Here is a 15,501-nt window from a genome sequence, read left to right on the forward strand (position 1 = left end):
ATAACCAGTGCCAATACAAATGCCGTATTTACAATAAGTATTCTGTAATACCTGTTAGGGAAATAAGCCCATGTGCCGTGGCTGCATACTGCGCCAAGATGTTAATGGACGACTTATGACCCAGTGATCAGGGAAAAAATGTAAAGCGCCAATGAACGCACATCTCGAGTATGAAAAGGGCGCTAAAATAAACGTGGTTTAAAAAAAAAAGAATAACATTTTATTGAACAAAAAAATTATCTTTATATGTTTGCTTGCAACTATTTAAATTCAACCAATTATGTGATACATGTTTTAACAAAGGTTTTGCATATATGGCATATGACTTATCAATTTTGATATTGTTGCACAATAGAATAAGTCCGTTTTTAAAAGTATTTCCCCTTGTGTCCACTGAATACATACGCACATCACAGCGAAATAAAATTCATTTCTGAATATGTGCTTTCTTCATCAAAATTCTTAATGGAAATCGTGGGAAATTCTATACTTAACGCTTCATTAAATTTTCGAACAAGTTGTGGGAAAAAAACTTGTTGCAAACATTTATATGGCCGGTATTATGTTTTCTTTGTGTAGATAACATAACGTAATTGTACTTATTTTCATTCTCGTTACAAATATCATTTTCTCACTTCCTTTTATTGTCTGTAGTCTTAATGTCTGTTATGGTATTGTTTATGATGTTATTGAGAAATGTTTCGTATGTACATTACTCATCGCCCAAGTAGATGTTGTTTGCATATCCTGATGTACTGTAAATTGCATAGTATTAGCGTATTCTTACTTAATGATTTCTTGATGCACTAGTATTGCAAACTTTTTAAAGCTAGAATATGGTTTGTAACATTAAATATCATGTGATAAATGACTTTTCCGATATGGCGTTTCTGAACGCTAGGCAATTCTAACCTTTGCCTACGTCATCACAAACTAGTTTGACGATCTAACAGGTTATGTTTAACAACGTTCAAGCCCAATTATTATTAAATATTATATTTCAAAATATTATGTTTCAAACGAGAATATTTGAAATATATTTGAAAAACATAACAGCCATAGTTATATTCAATTATAATTTTAAACTGTTATACAATCAAACAATTTTATTTCATTACAGTATTTGTACATACAGAAAAATCCATATAACTGGGGGGAAAGCTCGGATTTGGTTACTACGCCTGTTCAGTCTATTTCTTTTAAAGATGAACAAAACAAAAAAATAAATGTGTCCAATCTAACGGAACCAGTTCGAATAACAATACCAATCACACGTGAGTCTTTTTGCTAGTGTTTTAGATTTTATTAGTTAGCAACACATCTGTTTTTGGATGTTAATCAAGCCATATGAAATTGTAAGACTATTGCTGTTTTCTTGTTTCTTTAACAGATGGTACTGGAAGTAATATTATTTAGAGAACATAAGTTCCCTTAAGTGCAAATTTAAAAGCATGCTCATAAAGAAAATACAAATAAGATTTAACATGTGAATATTATTAAGAGTACTTCTAAACTGAGAAATAAAAAAGTTTTGTGTTGTACACTAACAGGTAAAAGCCTCACGAATCAAATGAAAAATATACCAATCCGGCTCAACATCCTTAAGCGAAATACCTCGTGGACCTTATATCCTAAGATGTCGCACTCCTGTGTTGGCACATTCCATGTATCACTTCAAAAGAACATGCTTTTGTCTATGATTTTTACTCTTCCTGGAAAGGTGAAATCTATTAATCTTGGAATTGGTAAAAATAGAATTGTGGACAAAAGCAGTGTGTTCGACAAACCCTTCAAGTAAGTTTTGATAGAACTAGTTTATGTGTTGGCGAGTTTTCTGTTTGATATTTTACCTATTTTAATACATCCTCTTTCAGTATATATTATAAAAGTACTATATTGTAATGCGAATCCGTACCTAGACGGACCGCAACAAGTATCTACGAACTATTACACTCTAACTGTCTCAGTGTACAAACAACAGACGAAATGGATGAACCATCTAAACTTTATTATATTTTGTACTTCAAGTTTGGTGTCAGGACAATATTCTTTTAAAAGCTGTTTGAGCGATAAGTTAAAAATAAATTAATTAATCAATAACTATCAGCCTATTGTTATAGTTATGTAAATGTTTTAATGTAAGAAAATGTAAGACGCAGTCGTCAATCTAAAAATGTTCCCGATTATGAATATTCACCAACTATCCTCCGTCTTGTTGTTGAAATGTTTGTAGTTTCCAAATGATAGTAATATTTAGTTTTCCTTTCATACATTTAGAGGTTGTTGGCAGAAAGTTCCAATTCTAAAAGTTAGCGTTCCCACTCTGTCGTAACTTTATACTATTCCGCGCTCTGATATTGGAACCGGTACTCTTGTTGCTCGCAGCCAATCAGAACGCTTTGTATGACGTCATCGGCGAACAATTACGTTTAAGAAAATAACTGCAAGAATCCATCTGCTCATTCGTTACATAGATGGTGACGTCACTACGTTATTGTCACCTCTATACAAAGACGCATCACCTTCCCCTGGTTTGGGGAATTATGCTTCCGCCAAAATAGTTCTGCGTAGGAATGAAATTGTTAATAATTACAGAAAAAAAGCTATGTATTGTGTGTTTACAACGTAATGTTGTTTAAAGAAATGATAATTAGTTATGTTTAAATGTGATTTTTAACCTCTATTAAGAATGATAACGATTATCAGAAGCACTATTACCTGACCTACTTACGCTTTCACGTTTCACTCGTAAAAGAAGTGCTACCCACAATTCCTTTCGCGTTAGTACACATGTCAGTGAGACCGGTGTGTACACAATGTCCATCTGCCAGAAATAATCCTTAAGGTACTGAAAGCACTAAGCCCGTACTCTGTTTAGCTCCCTTTTTCGACAATAATAATAGTGCAGTGTATCCAAAACAGTAGGGCACAATATTTGAGGATTTTTATTCATTAATAACTTTGAATATTTTCAAGCAACAATGGTCTGAAGCTATCCTCGAGTGCCTCTTAGCAGTCTGTTCAAGTTTTGTTGCTCAAACTAGGGATATAGATCATTAATATTTTATTTCATTACACATTTACCTTTTATTTACACTATTTAAATGCAATTGATTGTGTTATCAACCAAAATTCGTTGATAAACGAAATGATCATATGCTACTGTAACGGCTGCCATTTGTTGAGAGTGCCCTAAAACGACTCTTCTGATTGGTTACCTGCTTTCAATGTAAATATCACTCCTGTGGAGACTGAATGCATGGGAAATTAACTCATGAGTGTTGTACTTACATGTGTATAACTGTCAAAGCAATATGGATCTGTAATTTATGAAATCAAGTGAGGTTTACAATTTTATTCATATCAATCATTAACAAGATTTCAACAAGTTACAGAGATTCATTTTGTATCTTGTTTAACTACTCACCAACACAGTAAGTAAACTCATCACCCTCCTCAAATTTCTCACTGGGGTACAATATATTAGATGTACCTTATGTCCTCACCAAGAACATTGTACCCACTTACTACAATAACACCAGTTAAACTAAGATGAACATCTTTGATCGTGAATTGGTTGCACACACAGCAATCGTCTGTGTCAGCGTCATCCTCTGAAGACTAATCAATACAGGTGATAATTCTTTAATAGTTCCAGAAGGTCCAGGTTGTGAAATTTTGCTCAATTTCTGTTACGTTGTCTTTTTGTTTTATGCATATGCATTTCCCTGTATGCAATGAACCTAACATCCTCTGGTATGCCATACTCTCTGGTCGTGGTTTTAATAGGGTTCCCTGTCAGCAACACATTGCCCTACGTTTGGTTCATGGAAGTAGGTGAATAGCACCTGTATTTTTTGTGAAACCTACAATTGTAATAATTAAATGAATATTAGTAATAAACATAACATGCAATAACAAATATTAATCTTGCAAGTTAAAATTTATTTAGTATAACCCCTAAAATATCCAAACTTCAAATCAAATTTAACGCGTACACCTTTTTCGTAGTAAAACTAAGTCTATGTATACTATGGTTTGTCCCATGAAAGTCTCGTGACTTATGAAGTCGCAAGGACCACACAATCTTACAGTAAGATTTGAACAAACTAGAAATCTGGACCAATACATAGGACACGAGATTTAACTCAAAAAAATGCTATATCCTAACCGTCAACCAGAAAACCTAAATATTCTACCAGCTTGATGACCACATCCTTCAACAAGCCCCAGAAAACTCATACCTCTGAGTAACTATAGCAGCAGACTTAAATAGGAGCTAACATATAAATCACCAAAAAAGCAAATTCCACAATTGGCTTTCTTAGACGCAACCTGAATCCTGTCGAATATGCCTGAAATATTGTCTGGTACCCACACCTTCATTAAGACGATGACAAAATTAAGAAGATCCAAAAACAATCGGCGAGATTCATTACCGGAGACTTCTTCTATAAGGTGGTTAATTTACCAGCCCTGCCTTACCCCAGTCAGGCAATCTAAACGGATAATTACCCCTAAGACTTGTTCAGACTTTATAGCAGATAACATTGTTGAAAAATTAAAATCAAAAACGCTTAAGTGGTCAACACCAATCAAGTGCAAACCCATACTATATAAGAAATCCTTTTTCCCTAAGACAATAATAGAGTGGAACAATCTGGAAGAAAGGAAGAAAGTGTAGTTCGCGCAGACACAATTGGCAGTTTCAGGTCAACTGTCCTACAGTGGGACTTACACCATTCCCTACCATTGCGCCGACGCCGAAAGGCCCTGCGACATATCTATCCAGAGCCAGAATGAAAAATATTAGTTCTGGCTGCTATAACTTCGCTTTTTATGATTTTTGACTGGAGCGACTTTAAAGTTATGGACCAACCCCTTGGGAAAGTCAACCAGAAATTCCCGAAAAGTTTACAGTTAACAAAGACCGGTTCAAAACAGCTTTTAAATGCAGTCATTACCCCAAATCAACCACCTGATCGGAAAGATTGACATTTTTGACATTTCCCGGAATATTAATTATTATCTTGCTTGCTTTGTAAACAAATTGTAGTGTAAATACAAACTCAAAGTACACATTATTTAAAATTACCTGGTTCGTTTTGAAATCAGTCTTTTAATCCACCAGACGTAAGTTGTAAATCACAAATAATATATTTCAGAAAACGAAAGTAATGTTTACAATTTCAGCAAAAAATGGCAAGGTCGATCCGAAAGAATCCAAATGAAAACTCGTCACACGACAAAGCGACAATGGCGTCAAAATTGTGAATTTCAGGCTGATGAGAGTTATTTCCATCTATTGTAAGATGCATTTGAAACATTTGAACCTTAAAATATGCCCCGATGCAGTAATGTATAGTCATTCACTAATTTGTGAAGAAATGTATCAAAGAAAATGAACTGCCTTTGATTTATAGCGTGACATAAATATGTTACCACTCTGGTTGACATTCGATATGGGGTTCGCTTCAGCGTACAGGTCTGTCAATACTATATAAACTGTTCGCTGAAGTTTCTTTAGATAGAAAATTGTGAGCTTTACCGACGATAGCGATGTATATTTACCACGGTCTTATTTGCAAAGAATATTAGGTGTAAAGTGTTAAAAAGTTTTGCATGATGATGAATACATAATAAATACATAATTTCAAATCCAATCAACGATATCTTACTCTTGAACCAGCTTTTTTTCACATAAGGAACAACAACTCAAGTAAATTGTGCGTAGCATACAATCGGTAATTGTATGACGTCCACGGATTAGGCTTATGTATCAAACAGTGGCAAAACAAAAATGGCGTCGTAATAGGGCTTCACTTTGGGTCACTCGACGATAATTCTAAATCACGGAGGATTCACGCAATACAATGCAATTCATAATGGCAATAATTAAGTGTTTAATACTTATTGTCTTTTTCAGTTGTATTAAACAAAACAGTAGTGGATCCGTTGTGGCTGGATTATTATACGGGTAAATGTTGCATAATTTTGCGCCATGTCAAATTGTGCTTCTGCATCATGTTATGTCTGAAAAGCATCTGTCATAAATAGATCGTCATGTTATAAGTTTAAATGTTCTTGTTTCTATGCTGTAACAGTGATTTGTACTAAGTATCAAAATAGTGTACCTAAATTGTTAGTACATTATATGTACAACCCTCAAAACAAAAAATCTAATGAGGTTTATTGGAGTCAGTATTTCGGTCACTGATTTTTCCGCATACTATGTTGTAAGTTCGTGCAAAAAAAACTATACATTTCTGAGATGTAAATGAACTTTAAGTATATTATCACCATAATATGTAGATATATCAGACATGCTCATGATCCACATATTTATGAGTTATGTACTACTGGACTAAGTTTACATCATATCAGTTGCATGTCATGTATGATTCTTGTGTAGCAAATCAAGTCGACATTTTTCGAGGTATTACAATGAACATTTTATACAAGAAAGCCATTGATGCCCCCAATAAATGTAACACAATATCTGGCGTGAAAATATCTTCTCCTCGAAAAAATACGTTTGACGTTTCTCATTATACACTAAGGCAGTAAGCGACCGACTGTTTTTTTTTAATTAGATTAATGCAGATAAGTTTTGTATGTTCGTCTTTTGAGAAATCTCATTAATTATTAGAACTAACTCATTTATTGCTTTAAAAAGTATTACAATAGCAAGATTTATTTTTACTAAAATACTGGTCCTTGAACCAGAGACATCTGGTAGATATTGCAATTGCGCTAGCCTTCTGTTGATGATTGAACAATTAAACACTATTATATAAGTTATACAACAATCGAAAAAAGGGAAACAATGAAGAAAAAAGTTGTGGAAAGTAAATGTCACTTGCGTGATCGAAAGTTATTATACTTCTGCTGTGTTACTTCCTGCAGTTAATAACTGACTGACAGGAAGGCGACTGTCTGGGAACATCGGAATGTTTAAAGTCACGTGTTAAAAATATATATACATTATGCACATGAAAGTGATGTTAAGTCACATACGAAATAACATGGTGACGGGTGATGTCAAAAAATTTACATTGACTTATGATAAAAGTATAAAAACAAGAAATTAACATTTATTTCTAGACAGTCGTCAAACCTGCAGTAAACTGACTGAGGCTGGTGCTGCCCTTAACGTTGTATGGAAGGCCATTCTAATACCTGATTGTCCTTGGGGGAAAAATGTTGATGATATGGGGATCTAGAGAAGGGTACCAGGAAATTAAGATTTCTTGTAATTGTGGGATGTTGGTGGTCCAAATAGTCAAGTAAGATAAGATAAGATGATTTTCAATTAAGAGTAGTGTCAAGGATGTGTTTATTGTTCTTTGTACTAAAGTGTGACAATTTAGTTTCTTTAACGTCTGAGAAACGCGACTGGTGTAATGGTAGTCATAAAACACAACATGCTGCTGACCTTTGCACTCTCTCTAATTGATAAGTTAAGTTTTTCTGCCATGGGTGCCAAATTGAAGAACAATATTCCAGTTGCGGTCTAACATATGTTTTGTACGCTGTTTCTTTTATTTGATTATTATTTGTTTTGACATTTCTCTTGATTAATGTTAGTGTATAAGTAGCTTTAGTTGTTATGTTTTTTATATGCGTTTTCCAGTTGAAATCATTGCTTATTGCTAGGCCAAGGTATTTTGCTTTGTCTGTTGTTTTATGTTCTATATTATGAGGTTTATAAGGGAAGTTAATTATCTTTTTCTTTTTCGTTATTCTTATCACTTCACACTTATCAGGAATAATTTCCATAGACCAGTTTTCTTCCCATTTTTCTAATTTGTATAAGTCATTTTGAAGAGTGTTACAGTCATTTTCTTTATTTATAGTGAGGTAGACAACCGTATCATCTGCGAAGAGTCGTGTCCTTATTTTTAATGAGTCTGGAAAGTCGTTAATGTAAGCTAGAAATAAGCAGGGCCCCAGTACAGACCCTTGGGGTACACCTGACATTACCGGAGCTGAGTTCGATTTATGACCTTCAACAACTACAGTTTGTGTTCTATGTTTTAAGAAAGAAAAAATCCAGGAAGTAGTATTGATATTAACACCAAGTTTGAGAAGTTTGTATACTAGGAGATTATGATCTACTTTATTCAACCAATGAAACACTTCTGATTATTATCTATATCTCAAAAAATAATAAAAAATACTTAATCTGAATATAATTGTAGTATATACACAATAACAAATAGAAATGATTGAAGCCAACTATAAACGGAAATTGCAGGCACCAATTTAAGAGAAACATCATTTTATTCAGACCTTTTGGTGAAACAATCAAACAGAAAATAAAAAATACCACGTAATTCACGTTCAAAATTACTATTTTTCATGTAGTAAAATCGTTATTTTGACCAATTGTATCACAAATAAATCCATTAAAATAACTTCTTCTGTGAGAAGAAACATCAGCGTGGCGCCCAACTTCATCATGTTGAGTTAATATGTCTGAAAAACTGATAAAGGGTTATTTTTGAATATGTCTCTTCTGAGAGTTAACTAGAATCGTTTAAAAGCATTGTCATATTGTAATGATATTTGCCTCATATATTAAGAATATTAAAACGATATGCAGAAGGCATGAGTCGGATATGCCAGATCAAGGTTATGGGTCAATGGCATATTTCAAAGTAAAAGGTTTCAACCTGCGTTGTCATTTCCTTCCATATTTCTTTAAACCTTTTGAAGGAGTGTCATAAAACTTCAAGGTAAAAGGTGAAAACCCGCATGTTCATGTCCTTACATATCTCCTTGAACCCTTTCAAGGATGGTCATGAAACTTGTCCCAAATGTAAGAGGGAGGGAGAATAGTCTTGCACAGAAAATCGATCCCGGTGACTTGTCGAAACAAAGCCAGCCTTTGTAGTTTGACGATCGATAGGAGGGGCTCTTGTGGGTCATCAAGCGAGGCGGTAATGTTCCGGATTGATTCGTTGGTCTCGTGTTTTATTTAGAAGGTGTGGATCAATCTTCAGATGCACTTGCGTTCAAATGCCTGTACCCTGCGTTATTTTTTGCGTGAATCGTCCATGTCTCACAAACTAACAGTAGGGTGGCGACTACTAGGCTATTTACGAGCCTGTAGATGGGGAGAGCGCTTTTTGTCCCCCATCTGCTTGGTCTGGCAACGGTTGCCATGGCAATTCCTATTCAGACCTCAGCAGTACTTATAGCTGGTCACTCGTTCAAGTTCCCGCGGTTCATGGTGATGTTTGCAATGAGTTTTTGTTATGCTGTTCACTAAGATCTTTGACTGCTCCTTGCAGACCTCATACCCGTATGCTCCTGCTTATTCATAGTCTGTTGGTGAAGTCTTTGATTTAACTGCTGGTGCCATTAATGATTTCAATATGGTCAGCGTATCAAAAGTTGAAGATGTGTCTTCCACTGATTGGGATAGAGATGTGGTAGTTGTGGAGGGTCTCCTGCATTATCTTCAAAACGAACAAATTATACAGGACGGGAGAGAGCAGAGATTGCTGAAGGACCCCCATGATATCCTGAAGAACTCAACATTTTGTCCATTGAGCGGTACGGAACTGCTGGCGTTTTCTAATAGTAATAAGACGACTTGCACCAGACCATCGTCAGTGTTGATTCCTCTCAGGAACTGCCATAGGCGGTCGAAAGCTTTCTTAAAGACGATTGCATAAAAAGGCTCATGTTGGTAATGCAGGTATTTCCCACTGATGATTTCAGTTGAAAATATGTTCCACTGTGATCCGCCCAGCGATGAATCCAGCCTGCTTTTTCCGCCAGAAGGTCTTGCTTTTCAATTGGTTGAGGATGATGTGTTACATAACTTTGCTGGGCTGGCTGTCAGTCAGATTGAAATTAATTTCTTCGGTCAATTACACATTTTATCTGACAAAATCCGAAGGGCTGATCCAATCTGAAACACTGTGTCTGATGAGTCTGTTATTGCGGAAATTATGGCACAGCTCGAACTTTTATCTATTGGGTGATGACAAGAAACTTGGTTCACTCATTGGGCATTTTCTTCTTCTCCCAGAATACATTATGTTATTCTTTTACAAAAGCAAAGGTTTAATTAAGACCTGGAACCAAAATAATAATAAAGTGAAGTACAAAACCTAGAAAGGCTTATTTGGTTAAGAATCTTTAGAAAAAAATCAAACCTTAAACTTGTCTACTTTTTGGAAACCATATGCCATATAAATACTTTTTTCAAATAATCGGGTACAAATACGTTAACAGTTTAAAAATTAATTATTATGCAGACCTATATTATTTGACAGTTCCGTAGCATATTCATATTTTGCCAAAAAAGCATGCATCATTCCAGTTAGGAATAAGAGTTAGACGAAAGAATGTGTATTACATAAAAAGAATTAAACGATTAGTGGTTCTGTCCTTGATTTGGTTATGTCCATAAATATATGGTTAATTCCCCAATATCAGATATCAACCGCTCAAACCAGTTGGTCATATAGACAATCCGAGAAATCGATTACTCCCGGATTACCGCCCCTCGCGCCGCCATCTTGGTACGCACGAACACTGCAGGGACCTTTATGTGTGTATAGGTCCTTGAACAATAAAACGAAGTGACGGGATTTTATTAAATATATTTGAAGATTTAGATGGTTTCTGTTTTATCGATACAATAATCATATTACTGTTCGTTTTTTTTAAATTAATATTGTTATCAGATCCATCTGCATTGTTTAAGAGTCATAAAACCAGGAACGAAGATCTACGTCTCTTATAAATCTCAGCATGAATATGGACTATATTGTCATTTGACATGTTATTAGAAGGTGACGCATTGTACCTTATCTTAAGGTAGCGCACCCCTAATGATTTCCGCGATTTCTTCGAAAGATTGAAGAGCCTAATATTAGGTGCCGTAGCCTTGTGGTTAAGGCGTTATACTAGATCTCTTTTGGGATATTCCCGCGCAGGTTCGAATCCTGTCGACGACGTATACTTTTTTTGCGACGCGTTTTATTTATTTTCTAACGTAATTTGATTTAATATGGCATATACGCTATGTTTATTGTTAAATATTTTGCAATTTTGATGCACATTCTTCAATTATTAAATTTAAAACAACGTTATAGCTAAATTGGGCGATTTACTGCTAAAAATACGAACCATGCATGTTGCATTTTTATTTTTATTTCGAAAAGTAAATGGTAAATCTATCTATTTCTTTGATTTTTGCTGTATATAGTGTATCTATTAAAAATAAGTTCAAAACATTAGTTAAATGATACTATTTTGAATTGTATGACACTTTGTTTTTAACCAACCCAATTTCTACGTGGCCTGAAACCACTTACATTTCATGGCGCTCTTCCATAGATAACAAGTTGTAAAAAATTAATGGCTTTAAAAGAAAACTTGTATCATCTTGTTTAAACTTTAAACACCTTTTCTGCATCTGTACACACCAACTGCATGCCTATATTTGGAAATCTGGATGAAATATTGAACTTTCATTTACCTCAGGGTGCACATAAACTTGACAAAGCCGAGTGTGGGGGTGGTTTTGAAAAAATCAGTATATTTTTTTAAGCATGGAAAGCCTACCTAACAATTTGCATGTAGTTCAGTGAAATGATGCTGATTAAGAAAATAATAGATTATATTATATTTGGATAGGTGCCCATTACGGGTGCGCTACCTTAATAACAGCATCTACACATGTTGAGATTATATGGTGTCACAAACATACCAATCAACACTTTTAATCCACCATTGGGACATCGTCTCCCACTGAAGGAAGACTTTCGTTCCTCAATCGCAAGACTTAACCATTTACTTTTTAATAAGAAAAGTTTGCCTCTACATAAAAAGTTTCGCTTATAAATATATCCGGACCAATTTTAGTAAAAATCTATTTTTATTTCAGCTAGAGCTTTTACATTACCTTAAAAATGATACTTTAATAAGAATTATTAATAAAGAAATAATAAATCTTTAGAAAAACAATGATATGTACTATTCAATAAATAACATATCTCGGTATTGAATAAAATACATGTTCGTAATGGGTATATCTGGAACTATATGATTTTTTTTTTTAAAGAAATAATAATGTTTTAATTAAAGGCAGATATCTGATTTTCAAAGAAATTGTATATCTCGGTCATAAATCTTTAAAAATTTCGCTAATTAACATCTGCGGAATTATTTACGCTAAAAATCACAAAGTTTACTTCAGACTGCGGAAATGACCTTTATAATTTTCTTCGAATAATAAAATTCAATAAAGAAATAATTGTGTTATAAGCAAAGGCATTAATGAAAGGATTTCTTTTAAAAAAATACAGAAAATTCGGCCTTAAACAATACGTGAAGAATTTGACATATAACAGAGTTCTACATGTCACCCATGTAGAACACTGTTATCTGTCACATTCTTCAGTACCAAGATCGCGGCGGGGTCACGTGATAGCCAATATGGCGGCGGCAAATTTATCGATTCATGGATTGTCTATTCAAGATCACAGGTCAGGCTTAATTATTTTTTTTTAAACTTGTCTATCAAGCATTGAGTTCAATATAGGGTAGGCATATCTATGCCTAGTCCTTAAAAGTTGACTACTAGTCTCTTATAGCTGCAAAAATTTGCGGACATCTGAGTGTTTGTTTAGATCAATCCCTCCTTCTTGCACACATATCCAATGAGGTCAGATTTCGCCGCAATAATGTTTCCTGTAGTTTCTACAAACATATATTCAGATGTTAGAATGATTGGCTAGGCTTTGCAGAGCCAAATTTGAGAAGGAAAACGGACCGTCATTATTGACTGAAAGATTAATACAAGGCAATTAATACAAAGATATACTGATATTAACCATTATTTTCCAGGTATCCAAGTGACATTCCTATAATTGACAACCTGTATGGTTTGCACTCCGATGAGGACATGACGGCAGAATTCGAGAATACAACTATGTTTGGCGATGCCTTTGAATTCAAGAACTGTGCGTTCTTCTGCTCAATTTATCTTGGTCGTTGCTGTTCTGCAAACGTTAGTGAGTGCTGGGAAATATACGATTACTGTAATGAAAGAGGTCTTGTTAATGTCAGTCACCACTGTTTAGCTGTGTTGCAGGAAACACACATGATCAAAACCATGAATAAGACACAAACTAACCAGAATAGCATAAAGCAAATTTTGCTGACCATGTACAACTCTGATGAAAAGCTCAACAAAACAGGCTCATATCTTCATATTGGAGTGGGTCTCGACATCGACATTGCGGAGGTGAGAGAGATTATTTCAGAAAGAAACAAAGAGTGCCTCGGTAATCAAACAGCTATCCTATGCTTTGCAGAAGTAGAGGTAAACATTTCAGTGTCTGTGAACAGCCTTGGGTGTTTATACTGGGATGAAGAGATAGAAGATTGGACATCTAATGGACTTCAGGTGGGGCAGTTGGTGTGTGTTTTGTTTTCATCAAGAATGCTTCAATATAAATATACATGTTACAGTTGCCAATGAATTCAAATTTTTATTAATATGGTTATACATTATAGCTTAATATTTTATTGTTTATTTTATACTCTTCAAAGTGGTGACCTCATCCTTTTATTTTGCGACTCCGTTATTCTGTCAGTAAAATTGAGTTAAAATTGAATTTTAGAATATGTCAAATATTTTTCCTTAGAAAAATAATGCAATAGTTTTAAACATTTACTACAATTAGATTACTGCATCTGCTGAGGTGAAATTCATCCATCCATTATAAACACTTATACAAATGGAAGTTATTTGTTATCTTAGGTGATCAACTCAGGCCCTTGATTGGTCCTTTTTGTTCAATAAAAATAAATATATCTTATAAACGTGTCATATACTGAATATTGTGTTCAAATCTATAGGTTTCACTTTCCAATGCGAATGATACATCATACGAGTGTATAACAACTCACTTGTCATCGTTTTCGGGATCTGTGCAAATGGCTTCAATCTTCATTGATCCTTTTGGTGTGTAAGTTAAGAAATAGCATATAACTTAATATAGCAGTAAAATAAATATGCTTAATATTATAAACTTAATATACATAAAATAATATGAGTTAAATGTAAATGATTGTGCTGCATAATAACATTTATTTCAGTATATTGTTTTATTTAAGTTTATTGTGGTACTTTTGTGTTTTAATTTAGAATACAATATGGATATAAAATTACAACCAAAAGAAAACAGGTGATTTTTCTTTAAATGTTTTAATAAAAAATATACCACGTTGACTGCATAATAAGCCTCAATAAAATTAAATCAAGGTACTAATCTCATGCTGATGTCATAGTATAAATAAATAAAAAAGTGTAACTACTGAATAAATGATGCATAAGATAATTAACCGGCCAGTACTTAAGAATCATTTTCTTATAGTAACACTATTGTGCTAGCTAAATAACTCCCGCTCTGTACAGGTGATGCGGTATTGTTCATCACGTTTTTTGAGAACCCTGTGCTTGTGACGACTGTGATCCTTGTCTGGGTCTTGTACTTCTTCTTGCTCTACTGGGCGCGCAACTCGGACAAAAAGGACTTGGAGCGGGTAAGAGTCTAAGTATTATTCCGTTATAATCATTATCTGCATTTAACTTGTTTATTATTTGGCGAGAGCACAAGATCTAGATAATTATTAGGCATCCAAGAAGTATAAACAGAAACTAAGACATTTTCCAGTGTATACAGACAAACATGATATATATAAATGTGTAATATCAGATGAAAAGGCGTTGATAAACAAGTATAGGTGCATATTATTATATTTTAAGAAACTTTAATTTAATTTAGTTATTTTAAGTAACAGTTACCTATAAATAGTTTTGTATATAAAGATGTAATAACCAACAACAATCATCAAATTAAAATTCTCAGTTTGTGAGACAATAGTATTAAACATTTCCCATTCACTGTCAAAGGATACTTAATTAATTTTAGAAATTGATATTTTTCTCAAGTTATAATATTAATATTTTGTGTTTTTCTTGGCTCCTGGCATGCATGGAAAGCATTTATTCATTTTAAACTTGTACAAGTATAGCTTAACAAACAAAATAATATTAGTTATGACTCTTGCAGATTTTGTTGAATGTCCAAGTTGGAAAATTGTCATATTAATGGATGGAAAATATTGAACTGGTAACATTTCATCAGTTATTGCTTTGGATATCTGACAATCCCAGAATAAATGTTCTAATTTTTTCTCACTTTGTTTGCGATATGTCCATGTCCATGCATAATGGATCATCAGTAATTTTCTTCTTTTTTTTCAAAAGACTACGTTCCAACTATGATGTGAATTAATCTGTATTGAAACCAATGAACTTAAACATGATTGGCTATTATTTGCTCATGTTGGTTGCCCAGTGTTTTAATTTAAAATGGTGTATAGTCTTCTTTGCACCAGATTCTTTTTTTTAGTATGATTTGTTTTAATTTCGGCCAAAAGTGTTTGATAATTTGTTGAGTAGGGCAA

The 15,501-nt window shown here is 33.9% G+C and overlaps 1 protein-coding gene across 37 annotated transcripts in view; it reads left to right on the forward strand.

Annotated features, from left to right (window-relative positions):
* Positions 1–15,501, forward strand: part of LOC127860029 (uncharacterized) — a 326,167-nt gene that overhangs the window by 253,762 nt on the left and 56,904 nt on the right. For 36 of the 37 annotated variants that reach the window (XR_008039573.1, XR_008039574.1, XM_052397751.1 and 33 more), the window contains 5 exons: positions 1,121–1,274; positions 1,551–1,794; positions 12,871–13,444; positions 13,888–13,993; positions 14,447–14,574. Coding sequence is in view for 35 of the 37 variants with exons in the window: in XM_052397751.1 (XP_052253711.1) it covers positions 1,121–1,274; positions 1,551–1,794; positions 12,871–13,444; positions 13,888–13,993; positions 14,447–14,574 (1,206 nt within the window). In the remaining 2 variants the exon portion in view is untranslated. The remainder of the gene's footprint in view (positions 1–1,120; positions 1,275–1,550; positions 1,795–12,870; positions 13,445–13,887; positions 13,994–14,446; positions 14,575–15,501) is intronic. The other variant, XM_052397747.1, reaches the window with a different exon arrangement.

The sequence above is a fragment of the Dreissena polymorpha genome, chromosome 15, assembly GCF_020536995.1.
Source record: "Dreissena polymorpha isolate Duluth1 chromosome 15, UMN_Dpol_1.0, whole genome shotgun sequence".
NCBI lineage: Eukaryota > Metazoa > Mollusca > Bivalvia > Myida > Dreissenidae > Dreissena > Dreissena polymorpha.